The 24,000-nt window shown below is 27.9% G+C and overlaps 3 protein-coding genes across 4 annotated transcripts; 1 reads left to right on the top strand and 2 right to left on the bottom strand.

The window, feature by feature from the left end:
- Positions 1 to 1,426: 1,426 nt before the first annotated feature.
- On the bottom strand, positions 1,427 to 2,739 carry LOC113847593. Its single transcript, XM_027476791.1, has 2 exons — positions 2,271 to 2,739; positions 1,427 to 2,027 (listed from the first exon to the last, which is right to left on the bottom strand). The coding sequence occupies exons 1-2, from the start codon at positions 2,720 to 2,722 to the stop codon at positions 1,577 to 1,579; spliced, it is 903 nt and encodes a 300-aa protein (XP_027332592.1). The 5' UTR covers positions 2,723 to 2,739; the 3' UTR covers positions 1,427 to 1,576.
- A 5,902-nt stretch (positions 2,740 to 8,641) lies between these two features.
- On the top strand, positions 8,642 to 13,036 carry LOC113845953 (exosome complex component RRP43). Of its 2 annotated transcripts, XM_027473705.1 has the most exons (9): positions 8,642 to 9,036; positions 9,219 to 9,393; positions 10,010 to 10,059; positions 10,149 to 10,218; positions 10,315 to 10,420; positions 10,956 to 11,022; positions 11,446 to 11,521; positions 11,875 to 12,170; positions 12,696 to 13,036. In XM_027473705.1, the coding sequence occupies exons 2-9, from the start codon at positions 9,234 to 9,236 to the stop codon at positions 12,783 to 12,785; spliced, it is 915 nt and encodes a 304-aa protein (XP_027329506.1). In that variant the 5' UTR covers positions 8,642 to 9,036; positions 9,219 to 9,233; the 3' UTR covers positions 12,786 to 13,036. The 2 variants fall into 2 exon arrangements, with proteins under 2 accessions (XP_027329506.1, XP_027329507.1); XM_027473706.1 differs by lacking the exon at positions 8,642 to 9,036 and having other exon boundaries at positions 9,225 to 9,381; positions 12,696 to 12,837.
- Positions 13,037 to 18,482: 5,446 nt separating this feature from the next.
- Positions 18,483 to 22,393, bottom strand: LOC113845951 (exocyst complex component EXO70A1). Its single transcript, XM_027473703.1, has 2 exons — positions 22,235 to 22,393; positions 18,483 to 22,100 (listed from the first exon to the last, which is right to left on the bottom strand). The coding sequence occupies exon 2, from the start codon at positions 21,986 to 21,988 to the stop codon at positions 19,955 to 19,957; it is 2,034 nt and encodes a 677-aa protein (XP_027329504.1). The 5' UTR covers positions 21,989 to 22,100; positions 22,235 to 22,393; the 3' UTR covers positions 18,483 to 19,954.
- Positions 22,394 to 24,000: the final 1,607 nt, after the last annotated feature.

The following is a 24,000-nucleotide window of genomic DNA, read 5'->3' as shown; positions in this document are numbered from 1 at the left end:
AATGCATTAAAATTAATTTCTTGATATATTCATAAAAATATTTAAATAATAATAAAATACATATTTAAGAATAACAACAGACGCATACATGAATAGTACGTATGAATACATATTTTATTATATTAGAGATTACAGCTCTGAATTGATAAGCACCAGAGAATTGATTTACTTAAATAAATGAATGGATATTATTAATAATATTATTATAATATATGTTTTATGTGAATGGGATTCATGAAAAGTCATGCTCACCCATCTCATTCATTCTCTTACCCAATAGGAAATGGGTAGGAAGATGAAGGAACCAACTCGTGTTATTCTTTCCTACCAACACTTCAAATTCCTTTTTTATTCCAATTATACCAATTTTGGGACAACTCATAAATATTTATCAACATTACAGTATTATGACTATACATACATACATACATAATGTGTTAATAAATATATAATGTAACGATATTAAATATTTCATTTAATGTTTTACAATTATTTTCTCAATTTGTCTATTTTATAAAACATCACATTTATTAAGAAATAAAATCAATATTATCATTTGCATTTAAAGTTATTCTTAAAATTTAATATAATTTGCATTAATATTTGTCCTCAATATGTAAAATATTTAATAATTAGGTAAAAATAAAATATAATAATAGTAATATCTAGACTTACTATTGAATGGATAAATACGAAGAATGCATTTTCATTTCAACCAGATTGAGCCAAGATATTTTAAAGTGTAATCATTAAATGACTTATATTTTTAATATAACAGATAGTTTTCTTAATAAAGTGGTTCTTTTTTATTAAATATAGAGAGAATAAATAATTTTAAATAATAATAATAATAATATTTATATCACCCAATCATATATCAATAGACTAGAGTAAGGGATAAGATATCTCATAGATACGTCGAGTATTGGACCTACTGAGCACCTTTCCATTGCCATTGGACACTTTCCTCGCCACAGTTCCCACAAAAAAAATCTATCAAGAAATTTTTATATAAAATAATTACAAGAGAATAAACAATATATTTTAAATATAAATAACAATAAATACACACGAAAATCTAAGCTTGTTTATTTAAAAAAACAGTGTTTTCTTTTTAAAAATAAGAAAATAAAAATTAATTATTAATATAAGTTTTATTTTTATTTTTAAAAAAATATAAATTTATAAATATTAAAAACAAAAAGCGAAACAAACAAAAGAATCATTGTTCTTCACTTGGAACCGTAGAGTTATTAATTTTATTGGGGCAATTGGCTATTTGTCTTTCTATCTATTAATACAATTCCAACATCCATATGTGATATGGCTAAATGAGGCAGCCATGCTCTCTCATGTCATTATATTGACATTTCATTACTTTTAATTAATGGACCCACATCACAGCCATTAACAATTCTTCATTTTCAACTTCTAATTAATAATAATAATAATAATAATTTGAAATGGATTGTCTAAATAAGTCCCAAAACAAAATTTCTTTTTTACAAAAGGATTAAAAAACTAAACTAAATTAAAAAGAGTATTTACACAGAAAATACAATAATAATGTAAAACACTAATTATCCTTATCTTCTTCTTCCTCATCTTGGGCCTCCTCATCATGCTCTTGCAGATCTGCAAGTGAAAGGCTTCTTCTATTCTTGAAGCTACCGAGTCTAAGCCTCATGTGAGCGGCATAAGAAAGAGGCACTGTGTTCAAAACTTGATCTTGCGGTTTCTTTTCCTCCGCGGGTGAAGAAGAAGAAGAAGAAGACGGGGTCACTTTTTTGGCTTTCTCTGCTTCATCATATCCATAATCATCATCTTCATCAACGGGTAAAAGGGGCATTGACTTTGGGTTTGACCAACTATAAAAAGAGGATCTTCTTGACCACTTGGATGCTATCAGAACCCTCCTTCTCTTGTTAAACGGGTTCTCTTGCTTTTCAAGTTCCTTCACTGTGCTCACTTTAGATAGATCCGTGAATGACTTTGATTTCCCAACAAAATGGTTCGATAATCCCCTCCTGCATCGCTTGTAATAAATTATCACATACCCTTATTAGAACCAAAAATTGCAACATAAAAACACACAAAACTATGGCTATGGGCACTCAAAATAACAGCAAATTTGAAGTAATAAAGAGGGTATTAAAATTATTACATAAAAAAATTGTAAAAGAAAATAAAGAATCAAGAGGGTATCTAAAATCTAAATTTAAAATTTAAAATATTATATATATATATAAGGAGTGAAGAAAAGCACTAACTTGATGGAGAGAGATTCTTCTAAGGAATTGAGAGAGTTCAAACCCTTCAACTTGCTCTGAACCTCTTCTTCTTCTTCTTGGGGCGAAACGTTGTCGTTTTCGTCCTCGCTGTCGTCCGGGGTGCCGATCGACGAGGAGCTCTCCGACGAGTCTCCGGCGTACGACGGCGGCGGAGACGATGGAACGTCGATGGTGAAAGTGGGGCCCGCAAGAACATCCATTATCACTAGCGACTGGTAACCGAAAAGAAAAACAACGAGCGAGGAAGACACAGAGAAATACGAGGTTGAAACTCTTAAGGTTGTTCTCTGAGTTGTTGTTGTTGTCGTGTTGGGTTGAGAGTGGTCACGCGGAGACTCGTTAAGTCGACGGTTTCCTTTTGGAATTGCGAATTTAAGAAAATAATGAGACGAGTGTAAGAAGAGAAGTGATGGGCGGACACACGCCATCATAAACAATTAACTCCTATAATTTTATACTTTTTTTTTTAATATATATATATATATACCATCATAAACAATTAACTCCTATAATTTTATACTTTTTTTTTTAATATATATATATATATATATATATATATTGTCTCATTAATTATATTTTTAATCTAACTTTATCTTCGTTAATTTAACATTTAAATTTTAAATTTTAAACAATTGTTTTTATATAAAAATAAATGACATCATGATAATATTTTTTCACGTGGTACATCAAATTATTTATATTATTACATTTATTTTATTTTTTTTATTTTTGTTGTTGTGTGTGTAAGAAAAGTGAGATATGCTTATACATGTAAAATTTATATAATTATATTATTTAATTGTTTTATAAAATGTGAAATTAATTTAATTGTTCATTTAAAATTTTTGTATTAATAGATAAATTTTAAAAAAATTTAAACAAAAATAATATAAAAATACTTTATTGTATTATTTTAGTTCGACACTTAATATAATTTTCAAGTATAAAAAATCAAATTTAAATAACATGTTCAAATTATATATATATATATATATATAAAGTAATTTATTAATTAGATTAATATTTTTTGTATTTTATAAAATATTATTAAATAATAAATATTTAATATCAATGAATTAAATTATGTATAATTTATTTTTTCTTTTTTTCTCCTAATTCTAAAAAAAATATAAGTATACATATAAAAATATAGATAGATGAAAAAAAAAGGAGTGAGAAGAGAATAATAATTTATAAGCTACTACTTTCGTTTATTAATTACCTATTTTAGAAAATTAATTAAATAAATTATAAAATAAAAAATTTATATTGTTCAAATTATTAATTATTTTTTAGTTTATCTTTTATTAATATTTTTTAAAGTGATAGAATAAAATAAATATTTTATATTAAAATTAAGATTAATAAATAAACAATTAATATTATCTTAAATTTTTATATTGATATATAAATAAAAATTATGAAAGTTATAGCTATTTAATTTTTCTTTAATTTCATATATTAGTCTCTCAGCATGCAGGGACCAACCTATGTAGGTTTTAGGAGCCATTGCCTCTTAACATTTTTATTATTTTATATATTAGTTCAGTAGTTTGTTTGATGTATATGTATTTTATTTATATATATATATTAATAATAAAAATAAATTATGTAAATATAAAATATAAAAATAATTATACAAATCAAAAGTTAAATAGAATATACTAATAAAAACTAAATAAATTATAATATATATATATAGATAAAAATATAATATGTATATGATACTTTAATAAAAAGGTATAACTATTAAAAAGTTCACATATTATATTAACGAAAGTTGGTTTGAATAGCAAGCAACTTGTTATTGCTTAAGCAAAGTTTCAAATTTAAGTTATTATGTATACAAAAAAAATTTAGTCGTAAATTCACTTACCACGTTTGAGAATAATATAAATTTTAAGAAAAAAAATTTATAATTATTTCATTTAATATTATTATTTAAATTCATGATATGGAGAGGGAAAGTGATGATATACTTTTATTTACCTCACTCTAAGAAGATAAGTGAGAGTTTCAATGTGCATTTTATTTAAATCTAAGACGAATTTGTTTAACAAAATAAAAAATATTTTATATGTCACAAAAGGGATGAAACATTTAAAATCAACTCAGACAAATCCTAAAAATAGACTCCCCTTTACTTTGTTAATAGGAAACTCAGTTGGAAAGAACAGAATATATCTCTAGGTTTTAGCTGTGCAGAGGTTGTAGAATCCTTAAAGAGAAGAAGAAAATATGAGAATAAGTCATTTAGGTTTAGAGAATGTTGGGACTTTATGAACTACTCACCTTTCTTTCTAAGAGATAGTAATTATGGAGGGGAGGAAAAACTTGATTATGTAGAGCTGAAGTTTCTTTTAGGTGGAGATAGAGAGAGGTGAGCTTAGTATTTTTCTAGAGTACACTCTAAGAGGTCTTTTAGTGTAGTTTAAATAGTGGTAGAAGGGTGTGTTTAGCAATATCGAAAGACAACAGAAGTTTCTGAATTAAAGAGAGGATTTGGTAGGTGGGTTTGTGTCTAAGGTATTTTGTAGCAGACAGAGAGAATAAGTGTAGTGGTAGATGATGGGATTGTCATAATTGCTTTTTGTGCTTGATTCTCTAATGCATTTCATGAAAAATGATTGAGTTTTTGAACTAGCCATTGTGAAAATTTCTTATTAATCCGATTGTTATTTATGTTTCAGGAAGAATGAACAAGGAACGAGAGTTTTTAAAGAATAATGGCTTAGAAAGGGAAGCAATGCCAACTTCCTTTGAAGATTTACCAAAAGCAGAGATTTACACAAGCAAGTACATGCCCATGTATATGCACGTGTACTTTTTTGGCTGAATGAATTGGTACAAACGTAAAAGCAAAGATCTACACAGGGCAAGTACACGTCCGTGTATTTACATATGTACTTCTTGGGTCACATAAATTAAGCAAAGTACCTGAAGCAGATATATACACGGTCAAGTGCATGATTGTGTTTCCAAGCATGTAATTCAAAGAAGCTTAAATAGGTGAATTATGAAGGAATCAAATATATACACGATCAAGTACATGATATCTGGATGTGTAGATTAATATGCGTCAGATTTGAGCATCTGCGAGAAAATGAGCAGTGAGTCTGCCACTATAAAAGGAGGATGATACCTAAAGGGGAATGTTTTTGAAGGAAGAAAATAGTGATGGCTACAACTGGGGATGACAACAACTTTCTTTTTATTCGCTACTCTTGAATCATAGTTTCACTATGTTTAATTTCTAATTTCTTTTTGAGTATCTAAATATAATGAATCTTTTGTAATCCTTTCTTAAAATTCTCCTTCAGACTATTTCAAGTTTTGTTTTATTGAATTTAATTGAGTAATTTTGCTTGTTGGTTGAGTTTATCTCCTATTTTATTTTCATGTTTCTAGTTTTAAGTAGAAATCTAATATGAATTGATCATTGTTGATTTAAAAAGACTTGAATATAATTCTAGAGAAAGAATGACATAAGTCTTCTGTATAACTCTAATAGTAAAAATCACAAATCAATTTTAATATAATTTATGAGGCATTAATTAAGGAAGAGATTTTAGTTAATCAATTTTAATTTTTGAAATCTTTTTTTTATTTAATTTTTTTTTTGTCTTAGTGAAATTATCATCATAATTATTTTGTTTGTATTCTTTAACAACTGAATAATTAAGAATTAAAAACTTTAATTATATTCATTTTCAATAATACTAATGTGATAACGAATGAACTTGCTCCTTCATTGATTTGAGAAATTTAAGTTCTCTATTTTCTATGTATATGGAAAAAGAAAGAATAGTTAAACCACAAAAAGAAGAAAGAAAAAAGCTGCATTTTTTTCTTCATTTTTGAAAGAGCTGTGATATTTGGTACCAATCTTTCATCACAAAAAATCTGATCATTCACTCAGTAGAATGATAAAAGACAGTTTACATCATAACTATTTAAAATCCTACCATTTGTCTTCTTTCATGTCTAATAGGGTTTTCCTATTTTAAATATGTAAGTCGATGCTGGTTGCTGAATGAATTTCAACTGCTAGAAGCTTGTTTATGCTAAACTGTTTGATTAGATATTCTGCATTATTTTTCTCATAAAATAGTTATCCATTATTTGAAATTTTGTAGGAGTGAAATTTAAAAATTTAAAATTTTTGTAAACAACTATAACTTTCTTAATTTTTATTTATATATCAATATAAAAATTTAAGATAATATTAATTGTTATTTTTATTCATCTTAATTTTAATATAAAATATTTATTTTATTTAAATTATTTAAAAATTTAATAAAAGATAAATTAAAAAGTAATAAATAATTTTAATAAGATGATTATTTTTTAATTTTATAGTTTATTTAATTAATTTTATAAAATAGATAAATAATAAACAAAAGTAGTATCATATAAATTATTTTTCTCTTCCTACTTGTTCTTTCTCTGCTATTTATATATATAATTTTATATAAAAATTATATTAAGGTATTTTTTATTTATTAAGTAAACATAAAATTATATCATTTTAAAGTAATATCATGTATTATATTTTATTTTTATTTGATTAAATTTGTGTTAAATATGTATTATATATTTTTATTTTTATATCTAGATCAATAAAAATTTATGTCAATATTGACATATCAAATGTTATTCATTTTATAGATTTATTAGGTATAAAAATTATATTAATTTTTTTTATGTTAACTATTGATATTATTTTTATTTTTAACTAAATTTTTAATTATTCATTATATTTTAACATTGAGATTTAAAACATGTACATATTATTAAAATATTAATATTACAATATTTGTAATTTTTTTAAGTATGAAAATTTTAAAAAACTTACATAAAATTTTGACTATGACAAAATCAAATAGTAATATGGTAATTTAAATTTTTTTATCATTTTTCTTATTCATCCTAAAACTAAAATTATTCATTAATTAAAATTTAAAAATAGCGTTATTTGTTTTTAAATATTATATTAATAGTTATGATTTTAAATTATAAATTATAAATAATTAATTATAATAATTAAAATAAATTAAATAGTATTAAGTATGATTATAATAAAAGGGTAATATATAAATTTATTATTAAAATTTTATTGTAATTGTTAGATTTGCATATTTAATATTTTTATACTATAATAAATGAATAAATAAATTATAATATTTTAAATATAATTTAAGTTTAAATGTTATATTTATTTTTTATATATAATTTATTTTAACATTAAACTAAAGCTCTTCAACTTTTTAATATTTTTTTCATATTTTAAATTTTTTTTTCAGTTATGAAAAAAATTTACAATCAAATAAAGACATGAATTGATTTTTAAAATATTATAAAAATAATTTTTTCAATAGTTTTAATATTAACATTTCAAACTATATTTATTTATTAACATTTTATATTCTAATTATGTGATTGTTAAAAAAATTTTAAAATTAAAATTAAATTTTGAACGCTTTCAATTTTTTTTTAAATATTCAATCATATAATGAATTTAAAATTTATTCTCTAGTTGTAAATTAAATTATACTTAAAATATAAAGTAAGATAAATATATAATTTTGTATTGATATAATTATTTATGATATTATATTCTCAAAATTAATACTAATTTAAAAGTTAAAAAATATTTTAAATTAGAATTATTAATTATTAGTATACAATTACTTATTATAAGTCAAATTTAAATATATTATTTTAAAATCAATAATTAACAATTTTATATATAAATTATCAAATAAATTTATGTTAATATTTATTTTAATTCTTGAAAAATAAAAATTAGACTTCATTCAAAAGTATCTTACCAGATATAATACTAAAACTCATTATTTATTAAAAAAAATATTTTATTATATTTTTACTCATTAATATATACTTTTTTTATGTATTTTTATTTTCATTTGAAAATATTTAATAATAATAGATTTATATTATTTATATTTAAAAATAAAAAAAATACTGTTTATTTTATTTTTATGTTTCCTTTAATTTATGTTTGAAAAAATTATTTTTATGTTTACATCATCTAAAAGAATAATAATTATTGAAGAGGATGAAAAATATATAAAATATAAAAAAATTATATAAAAAAAATATTTATCATATTTTTTAATGTAATTATATATAATTTAATTTATTAATATTAAATATGAAAATTTTATTATTTAATAATATTTTATAAAAGACAAGACTTATTAATTTAATTAATAAATTATTTTATGTTATTTTTATAATTATGTGTATTATATTTGAACATATTATTTAAATTTAAATTTTTTATATTTGAAAATTATATTATGCGTTGAACTAAAATAATAATAAGCCCTGACTCTGAAAATAATCCTAAATTTTATCCAAAGAAACCCTAATCCCAATTCTCGCAATACTCCCAAATATGCAGCAGAAGCACCGTATACTCCCAAGGAAAATACGCAGCACGAGCACCGAAATCTACAGTTCCGTTTGAGGTGCCCAGTAGCCACAGTTCCCTCGCATTCAACCCTCCATCGCAACAGGAAAACAGATCCCATCCCCTTCAACGTGAGCGAACTGCGAGCAGAACCTCCTGCAGCAGCAAATTTTGCAAACGAAGCAAACTGCTAGCAACCAGCGGCACCGGTGACGTTCTGCGAACTGCGATCAGAACCTCCAAGCTTCAACTGGTTTGTGTGAAAACAGCTTCCTGCAGCAGCAAATTTCTGCGAACAAAAACAAACAGGTTCGACCTCCAAACTTACCTGTATTTGTGTGTTTTTAACATTGTTATTATGTTGCCCTTCAAAGAATGTTCATGAAATAATCGAGGTTGGTCACAGCTGGAGTTGTTGTATTATATATGTGCATATAACGTCTAACTCTTGATACTTTTCATTACACTCTTGGATTAATTTTTGTTGATAGAACATACAAAAGAGAATGGCATTACCGAATGCTTCGAAAGACTTATCGTTGGAAATGGAGGTTGATGCATTTCGACGCCTCTTTCCACTTCGATTTTTTGAGCGTCATTTTGCTGAATCTATACGCGCGGATGGTAGACCATTTGCAAAAGCCAGAGAAACAAGTATTTTGCTCGGTTAGTTACGTTTTTTTTTTTTTCCCTCTCTAGTAATCTGCAAAATATTTAGATACACTACTTAATAAAGTGCTTGTTGAATAAGCTCTTTTTTAATAATGACTTTGTCATATCTTATGAACAACTTATGAGTACTCCTAATCTGGTTTCAAATTTAACTTATGAAGATCTTATTCTTTTAAAAAGAGCTTATTAAATAAGTGTTTAAAAGGGCTTGCGAATAATGTATGAACAGTTTATCAATTGTAAAGGCTTATTTCAACGAACTTCTTAGTATAATTTATCAAAATTACAGTGTTTTCAGCTTATATCAAATTATCAACAAGTTTCATAGTTAAATTAATTATATGTTATTGTTTAAAAAATATTTATTGAATAAGCATTTAAATGAGCTAAGCATCTAAATGCACTCTAAATTTAACTATGAAATTTATTGTGATAAGCTACAAAGTCGTTCATTTTTTATAAGTTATACAAAGGAACTTATGCAAATAATTTCAAAAGAGCTTATGGGAATCATGAGCTATTTTTATAATCTGTCTATAAGCTCTTCCAAATACTATGTACGTTTGGATCAAAACGTAGCAAAACTTAGGTGGCTAGCTCATTTGATTAGGTGCTGTTGCATTGGCTAATGGGTCGGCTCTTGTGAAGATTGGATCCACGGTTAGTTGCTCTCTTCCCGTGTCTATTTACTCTATTTTGTTCAATGTTGTGAAATTTGGCTTTTTACTTTATTATGAATCCTTGCTTAGACTATGTTGACTGCTATTAAAATGGAAGTCATGACTCCTTCCTTGGAGTCACCGGATGAGGGCTGTTTAGGTCAGTTATCCCCGTTTTGTACCACTTGGATATTAGTTATTTAATACTACCAACATATGGCACGAGATTTTAACATGTTAATTGTTATTATTTCAGCTATTGATTTCCACATGCCTCCAATTTGTTCTCCAATTGTTAGGCCTGGCAGGCCTGCTGAAGCATCACCAGTTGTGTCAAAGCAGTTGTCTGACACCATCTCAAGGCAAGTTTCAATATTTTATTAAGTGAACATGTCTACCCTCTTGGCAGTTAGCACAATTTATTGATGTATTCTTACTGAAAGTACATATAATTATTATTAATTTGATCATTAGGGTGTGTGAACTTTTTGGTGAAAGTTTTTTATTTAAAATGGTTAGTGGATCGGACAAATTTCTCCTCTTAACTGTAGATTTCTTTCTTTGGTGATTTCTTGCCCATAGATTGGTATGGTTGTTGGGACAGAGGTTTTGGAGGGAAAAGAAAGAATATTCTCATACTATTATTTAGAGTGAAAAGAATAAAATGATAGATTATCATGAAACCTTCCAATCATTGCTTATTCATTTTTATAAATACAATATAACTCGATAAAAGATGAAGACTTTTACCCTCCCTTTCTTTCCCTCAAAAACTTCATCCAAACATAAAGGGTCTGTGTCAAAATCAGGGTTGCTCTTCTGATATGCTAAATTGGGTTCCAATTAAATTAACCTCTCTTTTTTTATGACCTTTACTTCATTTATTTATTTTTGCAGCTCTGGAATAGTTGATTTGAAAGAACTGTCCTTGGTCAGTGGAAAAGCTGCATGGATGGCTTACTTGGTAAGCTTTTATATGGATTGTGATAGGAACTAGGTATCTTATTAAGAAGAATTAGGGATGAATCTCAATTACAAAACACACACTGCAGAACTTCAAGGGTCTGCACCTCCCAATACCATAAAGGCCCCAATTTCCTTTCACAAATCCCTTCCCTCCTCTTTAATCTTTGCTCTTATTTATAGGCAACATGCCTTATTCAAACTCACCTAACTAACCAACTAATGGGTAACTAACTAACTTATTTTAACTAAATACTAATGGGGGTTACCTCACAGATTGCATTTAACCAAATTTCACATATCAACCATAGAAAGAATTCATAGTACTCTAACTTTGGTTTGAGGTACCATATGTTTGATTGCTTTGATTTTGTAGGTGTGTCAGTCTATTAAATGACATAATGCTGCCATCTTTACCATGTAGGATGTCTATTGTTTGGATGCTGATGGTGCTCTTTTTGATGCTGCTTTACTTTCTGCTGTTGCTGCATTATCTCATTGTAAGTAGTGTTCTTCTATGTATTTGAACAGGATGGTCTTAGGATAGCAAATTTAAATAGTGACCATCCTATTATGCACAATCACCCTAAAACATTTGGTCGACTGCTATGTACCACTATTCACTATTGATAACTGTGGCTGAATCTGGTTTCATTTTTCTAATAATATAATTTACTAAAAATAAATGATCCCACCTTTATAAGATGCATGGCATTGAAGGTTAAATTCAAAGTTTATGATTGACTTATCTGATTTTATGTCCAAATGAGTAATGATGTTCTTGGTGTGTATTGCTGTTTTCAAATTGCTATGATATTATTATATTTTCATATGTAAATTTTCTTTTTGTCAGTGCAAATTCCTGCTGTTGCCATGAATGATGATGGCAAAATAGTACTCATGTCTGATGAAGATGGAGAAAAGCAGGCACAGGAGCCAGTTAACAAGGAGAGGAGGAAGCTTACCTTAAGAAGCATTCCATTCTCATTAACGTGCATACTTCACAAGAATTACATCATGGCAGATCCTACTGCTGAAGAAGAATCCATTATGGAAACTCGTGTGACTATAGTTTTGGATACATCTGGTCAGCTGATATCCCTTTACAAGCCTGGTGGGCCAGTTCTTGCCTACACTTCTGCTATCCAGGTTAGTTGGCACATTGCAATGGAACTAACAAGGTGAATTATATGATAGTTTTAGCATTAGTTAACACTGATTTTGGGTTGGCATGCTAATGCAATCGTGAGCAATTTTGTGAATAACACTATAAGTACTTCTAAAACTTTTTCAGTACATCAAAATTTAAAGAATAAGAAATCTGAGGTCCTTGAAAATTATCTTTCAATGTTGTAATTTGTACTAAGTCTAGGATTTTCTGATTCAATCTTTTTCCGAAATGATTCATTATTTAGTGTGCATTTATAAATGTTATATAATTCATTGTTGATGTTCATTTGAGTTTTAAATATGATGACTGAAATTATAACAAGTGGTTTGATTTGATACTGGAAATTCAGTTAGTGTACATTAATAATCTCAAAACATATAGTTAGTAACTTGGATATCATACTGATATGAATCGTATGCTAAAAGGTGTGAAAATTATATTTTGGGCCATATGATGGATGAAATTATATAGATTGTAATTAGTAACAATTGTTGTGATTTCAGGATTGTGTCGCTTTAACCAGGCAGAGAGTAAAGGAACTAAAGAGTTTCTTAGACAAAGAAAATTCTACTATGGAGATTGAGGAGAATTAGAAATTCTTCATTTCTAGTCTTGAGTGGTTTATACAATTTATATTTGTACATTCTGGATTTCAGGTACTGCAGCATTCACCGTTATAAAAGATTCTTTCATGAATTTTATACAATCTATTGGATATTTTTGGGTTGATTTCATTTATTTGGTTAGTAGTTTTCGAGTTGCAGTATTCTTTAAGCTATAAAGAAGCTTATTTTTATTTGTTACTTCATCTATTTTGGTATAGAGCTTGTTTTTATAGTTATGGCACACGACGTGTGTTAAATTCTATACGAGTCTAACTTGCCTTCACAAATGAATTTAAAATGTTTTTTTTATCAAATTGAATTGTCGTTTTACTAAAAAAAAAATTAAATAAAAAATGCTTGGGTTAATCAATCACAATTTAAAAAATTAAGTAAATCACCTTGAGAGGCTAGTTTGCTTAAAAGTAAAATTATTTAATTCTTATAACTTCGATCGAAGTGTCACAAAATTGATGAGTTCAACTTATCTTAGAATAAGTAATCTTATTTTAAGTGAATTAATGTAGTTATTTATATATATAAAAAAAGAATATAAATTTTAATATAATATTTTAATGTTATTAGTCTATTTAGGATAAATTATTGATTTCTTGGAATAATTTTGACAACCATCAAACAAAAACACCACTTGAATGGTAAATACACTATTGTGTGTAAACAAGAAATAGATTTGCGAAAAGTGGGTTTCGCTTATTCCAGAACACATGTTGACATGATCAAAATTCGTTTCTACGTGCAAGTAAATGGTTGCCATTACTACAATTAATATCAGTTTTCAAATCAATGGATTTCTTTGACAAAAATAAATGAATGGATCTCCAACCATGCATGAAATTCACAAGAATTCTACAAAGTACTAAAGCCAACAAAAAGAGGACCTGTATTAAATATGAGGCAATAATATACCCATAAACTTAATTCATTTTAAGGGAATCTTATACTCATTATGCAGAATCATGTTAAATGAGCCGGTATCAACGTCGTGAACTTCATTCAAATAATTGTTAGAGAAATATATATATAAAAGATCATTTGATTGTCAGAATAAAAGTGAATAGGATAAAATAGTTATCATATTCGTTTTTAATCAAGTGTTAGAGTTATAAGAATATGATTAATATGCCTCTCTGAACCTATCCATTATTTCCAACCTTGTTAATTCCACTCTCTGAAAAGACTAAACTTCTGGGAAAAAAAGGGCTAGAATTTGTGGGATTCTGGCATCACCAAGGTGATGTTAGGTTTGGTGCACATAACTCAGCAAACAACAAATTCAAATTTTCATCTTTGGAAGAGTGCTACCCAAAGTTGCCATGCCATGTATTATGAGCTTTTAATTTGTTCCTTTGTGCATTGCTAAAGATTCGAGTGGGCATCAACCATACTTTATATAACAGGTTCAGGGTAATTTAAAAAGAAAAAAATCACTTTTTTCCATAAAAAAAATATTTTCTAAAACAAGAAACACTTATGAAACAAGCATTTAGTAAATTATCGTAACCTATTTGTGTCTTTGATTTAATATTTTATTTTAGTCAATTTGCCACTAATTATTTTGGTCAATAAATAAAATTAAATTATAAATTGAAGCAACCATCTTTGTCACTGCATTTTTTTTTTTTTGGGGATAACTTCTGGGGAAATTTTAATTTTTTTTACCCATAAGTTTACAATATATCTAACATTTTGTATTTTTAATTATTTATATTTTATCTACAATATGTAATAATTTTTATTTATGTTAAGAATATATTTAATAAAAAATATTAGAATTTAATAAAATAGAAATATTAAATTATTTCTTATATTCATTTAATCATTAAAATAAATATAAAACATCTAATAATAAAAGAGAAGTTAGAAGGAATATATATTTGAAATAAATACAGATAATAAAAATTTAATAAGTAATGTAATAAAAAATAAAAACAAAAGATGTTATGTAACATTTCTAATGACAGGTTTTTAATAACGTGTGTAGATTATTTTATATTATTAGTAATTTATATTATATTATTAATAATATTAATAATACTTAACATCAAATACATTATTAAAAATATATAAATATTTAATAATAAAAGAAAAACTAAGAGTTAGAAAGAAAAGTTAAGAAACGTAAAGATGAAAAAACATAAAATTAAATAAAGTAATAAACTATAAGATGGAATATAATTTTTTTCTACAGGAAGAGTTTAAAAGTAGAAAAATAGTAAAAAAAAAGTTATGTAACATTTTTAGCGGAAGAAATCTAGTAATATATATAGACATTCTCACAGAAATTTATATACCAAAATTTTTAATTCTTAAGTTTTTTGTTCATTTAAGATTATGTTAATGACCAATTATTTTCTATTGTTATATCTTTTTAATTTTTACTACTATATTTAGGCTTTTTTCTAAGATTATTTACCTGACTATAATAATTTTTCTCTGTAAGCTAACTTTTAAAAATGAGTTACATTCAATTTTTTAATATGGTATAAAAAACTACATCTATTTTAAATGTTAGCTGCTCACAAATGTTTAATCAAGCAAATTTCATATGCCAAATGTTTACTTCTAAGTTTTTGAAGAAGGGTGTTAATATACCTCATAACTATAAATATGACCACAATAGTTTTATAAAGCTTAGTTGATCCTCTTCTTAATAGTAGAAATGACAATTATTATGACAAAAGTAATAGTAATATGATAATAGATGCTAAGTATAAGAATGATTGTTAGATTATTTTAATAATTTATTTAATGATTCATGTAACTTACAGCTGATTCTAATTAAATAATTTAATATAATAGTTGTTAATTATAAAAGATAAAGTCAATTAGGTATAATTGTAAATGCAACTAGAAGAAAACTTTCCTTTCTCGCTTCATATAAATAAAAAAGCAATAAATTATCAGAAATAAAAAAAGGAAAGGAAAAACTAAAAAAGACTCTAAGAACTACTTTTTTTATTTAAAAATTAAGCTAAAATTATTTCAAAATGAATTTGACTCTATTTTTATTGAACATATTTTGTTTTAAAAATTACATTTAAATTAAAAAATTTGAAAACTTGCAACTGCCCTAAATAGGCATACGTTAATCATAATCATAACATATACTAACATATATTATGTACTTTCACCTAGAGAATCAAAATAGCTAGGATTAAACTAGATGAAAGAGGAGACAGTGAAGTTGGGAGTTATATTAGGTTAATTTTTATTACCCTTTGTGCAATTGAAATAATATCCAAAACTTATCATTATTCATACATTGTATATCTTCATACAGAAATAAAGTCTTCTTACTTTTATTTTACACACTTTGGAGAATATGGTCAACTTAAGGAGTTTTAGTTCAAAGAGATTAATTGTGTTGTGAGTTTTGAAAGATTGTGTAATAATATTTAAAAGCGATACATAAATTCATGTGTATTCAAAATATTTTCATAATAAAACTTTTAACTATGTAATATAGACAAGGTGTATTCCTAGGGTTGGAGGGTAGATTAAGATATTTGGATGACAGATTAGGATAAATTATGTATTTTTTATTTATCATATTTTTTTAACAAATTATTTTTACTTATGTTTTAAAAGTTCAAGATAACATTAGTTTTTTTTTTATCAACTATATATAAACTTAAAATAAATTAATAATCAATTAATAAGAGAGATAAAAAGATACGATAACAAATTATATAGTAATTTTAATAAAAATTGAGAATATTAAACTTATTCCTCATTTTTTGTGTAAAGTCTCAAAATGACAAATATAAAAGAAAAAAAAGTGAGTAATAAGAGAAATAAAAGGTTATAAAATATTAGATTTTCTAATATTAATATTTATATTATTTTATAAATTTATATTATTAAATTATTATAGATATATTATTATAAATTATGACATAAAATAAATGTGTATAATTATTATCAGTTATATAGATTTTGTGATTGAACTCATAGTGTGAATTACTCGTTCATTCTATGTCTCAAGTGAGAGGTTGTTGAGTAATACATACTCACTTAAAGATTACTATGAATCATGAATTCTTATAAGCATATGTTTAACGCAATTTATATAATTATATATTATTAAAATTATATTAAAATGTTATGATATGTGTTACGTATGATGAATGGTATTTTTAATTTTATATAAAATTATGCATAAAAACATATAAATGTCAGTTTTATATATTCTTGTCAGATTTCCACTAATGTCATCACTGCTTAATATCATACAACAATATTGTCACTCTGAACCTTCATTTCTACTGTGACTTAACTTTTTTCACTGTACAGCACTTTTTATTATTGTCACCATTGTTGTGACTTTACAACTCCCACTTCCGTCACGGTCTAATCACGTAATACCCTTAATCATAATTATTGTCTAATATTTAACATGTGTAAGTGATGCAATGAACATAACATATAACGTAATAGTTTTCGCATTTTATATATGGTGAATTCTATTGTACTCTAAAATATTAGATGGTTAATCAACCCCTCCTTGTTTGACCATTAATATATTGACATGTGATGATAATAAATGGTCATGTACGTTTCAATCAAATACATCATCTATAATAGATTAGTTAAAGGTGATACATTGTTTTCCCCTTTTAACCTTTTATCTCAAGTGAAACCTAATCTCTTTTCTTGGGTTTTCATTTCGTGCTCATTAAGGTTGACGAGAAGGATAATATCCCTCCCTACTGTTTTTTCCTCCCCATAAACTCTAATGTCATCATCATCTTTCATTATTCAGATGTGCCATTTTGTCCAAGTAATTGTAAGTTTTACCTAATATCTTCTATCGCGATGCGCATAGCACATTCACAATGTGTGAAAGGTTCAAAAGAAGACAAAGAAAACAATGAAACTTCAAATCATAGTGATTTTGCAATCATTCATAGCATAAAAGAAAGACAAAAGGAAGCATATTGATGACCCAGCAGAAAATGTTTGATTAACCTCACTCGTATTTTATGGTACAATAAAATTCACCCTGTATTTTTATAAGTAAATCACTTGATTGAATTAAACAAAACAAAACTAATAAAGTTGAAGTTAATTGTACTTAATACTTAACTATTCTATGATTTCTTAATGACAAAGTAAAACAAAATATTTTAAACTTAGAAAAAATCAATTTTTTTATTGATGTCCTTTTTGCATTCGATTATTTTAAAATTATTTCAATATTCAGTTGTAGATATAATCAATTATTGTTGCATTTAATTATATAAGATATTTTTTCAGATGTTAGGTGAAAAGTAATGTTATGATAATTTTTTATTTAAATTATCTAAAATGATATATTTTTATAACAAGATTAACAAAAAGTATACATTATTTGTATTAGTTAATTTTATATTTAAATTAATTAATTGTTAGGGATAACATGAAAAAACAAAATTTAATAATCTATTAGCTTTTAATTATAATCTTCATAATTTTCTTATAAAAACATATTTTCTTTGCTAATATTAGAATCTTGAATTACAATATAAATTATCAAACACATCTAAATAGTAATATAACAACTGTTTGCTATCAGTCAAATTATAATATTTAAAAATAGTCTCGTCCAAGCCTGTTAATTAAAGTTCTAACCATACGGATTTACTTTGTCTCAGATTAAAGTTTAGTTGTATTTTATTATCTTTTGGTATATGTAAGTTTAAAATTGAAGGAATGCTTCTCCGTTCCAACATCAGAACGAATGAAAGGCTATTTACATGATCAAACCCAAAACGTTGTCACGTTCTTGATAATATGTAGGTTGTACATTTCATCAGTTAAATAAACTTGACGTTGTAGATATGGATTGATGCTGCATTGCTTCGATGTTCTTGTGGACCAAATATGAATTTGATATTAAGAAAGAATACTCATAATGTATTCAGTATTTTAGCCTTTATCTGTCCTGCATAATCCAATTGCTTTGAGATACTTCAATTTGTATGCAAAGAACTATATCTGTACTAGTTAAACAAGATCCTTTATGTATCCAATCTTAATGCTTTGAGATAATTGAGAAGGAAAATGGTATAAGACGACTCAAAAATATGCTATAATCACTGTCATAACAGCAACTCAAACTAACTAGAGGACATACTATACTAGCTAGGCTTGAAGAGTTTTTTAAATATGCCAACGAAGGTCGGTCTAGTTAATAAGAATTACATTTGTAACTCACAAAAACTCGTCCAAATCCCACTACTGACATGAGGATGTTGTTGGTAGGCGATTCATGAGTCCCTCTGTAACCACTCTTCAGTGATCCAAGTCACCTAAATTTTTTATTTTTTTTACACACAAAAAAAACAGTAACTATGGCCGCTGGTTTCACATGGTTAAATTGCTCCCAAAACCCAAATTTCATAACATACGAAATGCAGAACCATAACGGATGAAAAATAAAGCATCAAGTAGAAAAATGGAACTGCCAACACACACTCATAATAATTGGAACTAGTATTTTAATTTATAGAGGAACAGAAAAATGATTCAAAACAGCCTATTTTCCCAAGCCTCCCCGTGAATTCATTGCCAAAATACAGGTCTTATTTTGGAAAAGACATCCTCAAAAAAGTACATGGAACAAGGAACTCACAAGGGTTTCTGCATTTACAATTAACAACTTCACCCCCAAAGATATTAATGACAAAATATTGTTACTCTAAACTTCTAAGTCCATGTACACTAAAAATTGTACATAAAATTGGCAAATTAAAATGATCCTGCTGCTACGAACAACTGAATGGATGAAGATGAAGATTGAATAAAATTACTTCAGCTGGCAGTATGACCAAATGAACCTCATTAGCAAGGTCCATTCTTATTAATCAAAAGTTCATAACTTACTGTTTTAACAGATGGCATATCTTTTGCAGAAACCTCTGAGCAAGGGAGATAGTAATCTGTTTTTTCATCTCAAAAGAGAAACTAAACTTCATTTCATGAAAATACATCATCAGCTATTTGAATTGCAGTGCTCAGAAGCTTCCTTCTCAGAAATTAAGCAAAGCCCATCTCATGCACTGCAGAGCTCAGAGGAAAATTATATACAGCTGCCATCCGTCTGATGAGGGGGAGATTCTCAATGCTGTTTGGTCTTTAGATTTATAATAATTGGGAAATTACACAACTGCAGAAGCTGTTCTGCGAAGATCAGGAACTCCATTGCCATATTTTCCACCAAACTGTGGACTTCTCAAGCTGCCGTGCCTTACAGGCTTTGGCCGATAAAGACACAAGAGCATTTCCTCCAGCTTCTGTACTGTGTACTTTGCATATTTTGTGGAGTTAGCATCTTGCTCAACCAAAGGACCATAATTCTGCATGTAACTCCGGTAAACAGGCACCACAGCTTGCACTATAAGCTGACATGTCTTCTCTCTCAGATCTCGTTCTGGCATGATCCAGCTTGACTGCTTTGCAAACATCTCATCAAAAACTTCATTGAACTTTTTCAACCTTTTCTTGACCAGGTCACGAGCGGTGGCACGCCCTCCAGAGAAAAGAATCAGCCCTTCCCTACTCAAATGTCCAGGAAGCTTTCCCCAGCTGTCCCTCAAGAATATTGTAGAGTAATAGTCCCTATACTGTTCGTGATCCCTTAACCAAGAATCTCCCAAGAGCTCCCCAAGCTTTGTCCCTTTCAAATGTTTGCACAGATGCCAGTGATTGTTCATGGCAAAAAAGTTGGACAGCATAGGATCATCATAAGCCTTGATCCAAGTCTCCACATTCAATTCCACAGCTTTCACTATGTTCAAAATCTCAGTAACAAGAAGTTTCTCCTGAAAGCTTTGGCGCTTCCAACTTCGATGGATGATCAGAACCTGAGTCAATATTGGCTTATAGTTCTCCCCTAGAAGTTTGTTACAGTAATCGGTGATAAAGCTCACAAGTCTCGGAACATTGCCATCCAGAGGAGGTGGATTCTGCCTCTGCAACTCTACCTGAACCAAAAGTTCCCAGAAAATCTCTGCCGCTCCATCAATCACTCTCTTAATAAGATCCCTTGTTAAATTCTGTATTTCAGCACACGCTGCACCGCCAAAAAGCCTATTGAAATCCAGTCTTAACTTGTTCAAAGATGCAAAAATATCCAACAACTTCAAAAGCTTAATTGGGTCCTTCTTGCTCTCTGTAACAGTCTTCCCAAATTGAAGAAATGCAAGAATACCAGCCTGCGCAGCTATCTTTGAAAAGCAACCCATCCACACATCCAACCCAATCCTCTCAAAGACATCATTGCAAAGCTTATACTCAGCCTCAAACAAATGCTTCACCGCAAACTCCAAATGCTTCCCCCACTGAGCTATATAACCCTCTATAATCTGCACATCATTGAATTCAGACACAGATATCTCAAGGTAATCCAAATTAAGAGCCCGCAAACTCGCCCTCACGTTAGAACTACGCACTTCAACATAAATAGATATACATTTCTCGAGCCTATCATTAGCAATCAACCTCCCAAGAATCGCCTGCAACTTGTGAACAACAGACACCGGCAAAGGCGATGGTGCAATGCACGCTTGATCACCAAGCGACGCAGCCGATGACATTGGCAACGGCACACTGTTTTCAGTCAACAACAACCTAAACTCATTCTCCAACTTATCCAACGCAGCATCCAACAATCCACCATCAATCTCCCTGTACTGCAATTCCCGGAGACTCTTCAATTCCTTCTTCAAATTTGCAAGATACACCTGATCCGCCACACAATTATCCTCCAAATACTCAACTATATCCTCCAACCACTGAATTGCCAAGCCACAGTTATCTCCCAAGAACCTCAACGCCTCCTCAAGGCGCTTCAACACCGACAAGTAACCGGCAAGATCATTCCGTGGATCCGACAATATCGACTTTTCAAGGCCATGAACGGCATCAAAAACCTTAAGCACGGCGGCAGCAGGGCTAACGGCACGGTTAATGTGACCGCCAACGGCTGCAAGTGCATCCTTATCGGCACGAATAGGGCGAACCGCCGATTCAAGCGACGGTAACCTTAGCCTAATCTCCTCTAACCGTGGCCCTGCTTTCTCTAACGCTAAACCCACCGATTTTGATTTCTCTAAACTAAGTTTCAATGACCTTTTAGCAGAAATCAAATTCTCCACTCTAGAATCACCGCTTCTAGAACCTTCCATTGCCATGTGAAGTGATTCAAGATCGGTTTTTCTGTTATAACCGTTTTACATAGGAATCATCGAAAAGTGGTAACATTTGCATTTCTAACTTTACAAAACATGGAAGTAGAACAGATCACTGCGAAGATTGAATAAGAAAATGGAAGGATTAAGGAATATTAAGAGAAAGGGGAAAAAAGGGTTTTGAAGAGACAAAGTATGAGAGAGAGAGAGATAATAAGGAGAAGACACGAAGAGAGTGAGTGGACTCACCGAGTTGGAGTAAAAAGGGAAATGAAAATGGAGAAGCTGGGAATCTGAATCTGTGTTCCAATGAGAGAGAAACCCTAAGGAAGAATGTGAAGTGTGTGTGCGCCAAAGAGAGAGAGAGGCACCTTTTTTGGGTGTTGCGATTGCGAAGTGCATGACAGTATGCAAAAATGCTTGTTACTGTTACTTTTGCTGTGTCTTCAAATCATAGTTTAATTAATTATTCTTTTTTCTCTCTCTTCTTTTGGTTAGTTTGAATTTTCTCAGCATTATGCAGTCTTCTTTTTTCTATTATCACCTAGGTTAAGAAAAATAAGAGCATGGGATAATTTTATTGAATTAGCTACATAAAAAATAGAAATAAAATTTAAGAAAGTATTAGTTTAAATTAAACTTAGAGTTTCATTTTAAAATTATTGAAATAAAAATAATAATTATATGAATTATATAATTCATTCGATATTTCCGAGGTACAAAGAACTGTTCTGTCTACTCGTCATTCATTTCTGTCTAAGAAGAAGAGTTGTGGTCCTCTTAACCCATTATAATGTGAACTTCCACTTGCACTGTGGGGAAGAATAATAATCACACTAATCTGCAATCAAAACATTATTCATCAATTCAATTTCAATGAAGAAATTATATAGTTTTTCAATCTGTTCTAAACTAGGAATTTAAATTTGTTGTATCAATGATGTAAGTGTTTTTACAGTATTATTATTCAACACACAAATCATTTTAAAAGTATGATGGTAAAAGTTAAACTTTTTCGTTGATTTAATAAAATAAAATAAATTAATTTAACCATAAATAAATACAGCTATATTAAATATTTAAAAAATATTTTATGACCTGTAATAATCATATTTATTCCTTTTATTATGATTTCAAACAAAAAAAAACTTTTCAATATGCTTTTTTTATAATAATATTTAAAAAATAAAAAAAATTACCACAATAATCACTAGAAGAGGCCTAAAAGGCCCATATATTTAAATTAAGCCCATTATAGACTTCTGGAATCCACATCACAAAAAATTGTCACTTTATAAGCTCATAATATTAGTCAGGCATAGCAAAATTAAAAACAAATTTAAAATAACAGCGTATGATAACATGATCTAATTAATCATTGACTTTTGAATTGGTCCAAGTCTTGAGGTATTAATAACAATGTTTTGAAAGGTGGATTATATAAAAATATTGACTGTGAAGGTAGAGTGAATTTGGTGCAAGGACAACCATAGTCAAAAAATCATCAAAATTACTTTAAGAATAGTGGATTTATTGGGAGAACTATCCAAGGTTGATTTTAATGCATTGTGCATATAATGCAAATAGCTTTGATTTTCGTTCACCAAATTTCATTTTGAAACTCTGGCAAGCTTTTTCCAGAAAATCATCACCATAAAACATTAATTTTTTTACTTTTTCATTAAAATTACTTTCCTAAATACAAAGCATTAATATATAATATCAAGGTCTAATCAGTGAGTCACTTTTGAATTCGTCAAAACTCAAAATGATGAAGTAAACATATGATGCAAGGATAATTGAATTAACAGTCAATAGATGAGAAAATCTAGAAGGAAGAGTGGGTTTAAAGAGCTATTATTGCTGAAAATGGGCAATTAATTTATTATATGGTTGTTATGGATGCATTATGCATGTGTTCCAAATAGCATAAAATTACTAAACAATTTGAAATTCTGATAGGCTTGAAGGTCAATGAATAACGTTTGATGCACGTTTTTAAAGTTTAAGGCTAT

This window comes from Abrus precatorius, unplaced genomic scaffold (genome assembly GCF_003935025.1).
Source record: "Abrus precatorius isolate BTA unplaced genomic scaffold, Abrus_2018 Scaffold8, whole genome shotgun sequence".
Classification (NCBI taxonomy): domain Eukaryota; kingdom Viridiplantae; phylum Streptophyta; class Magnoliopsida; order Fabales; family Fabaceae; genus Abrus; species Abrus precatorius.
Note: the sequence above shows the minus strand (reverse complement) of the source record. Positions and strands in the feature narration are given on the sequence as shown.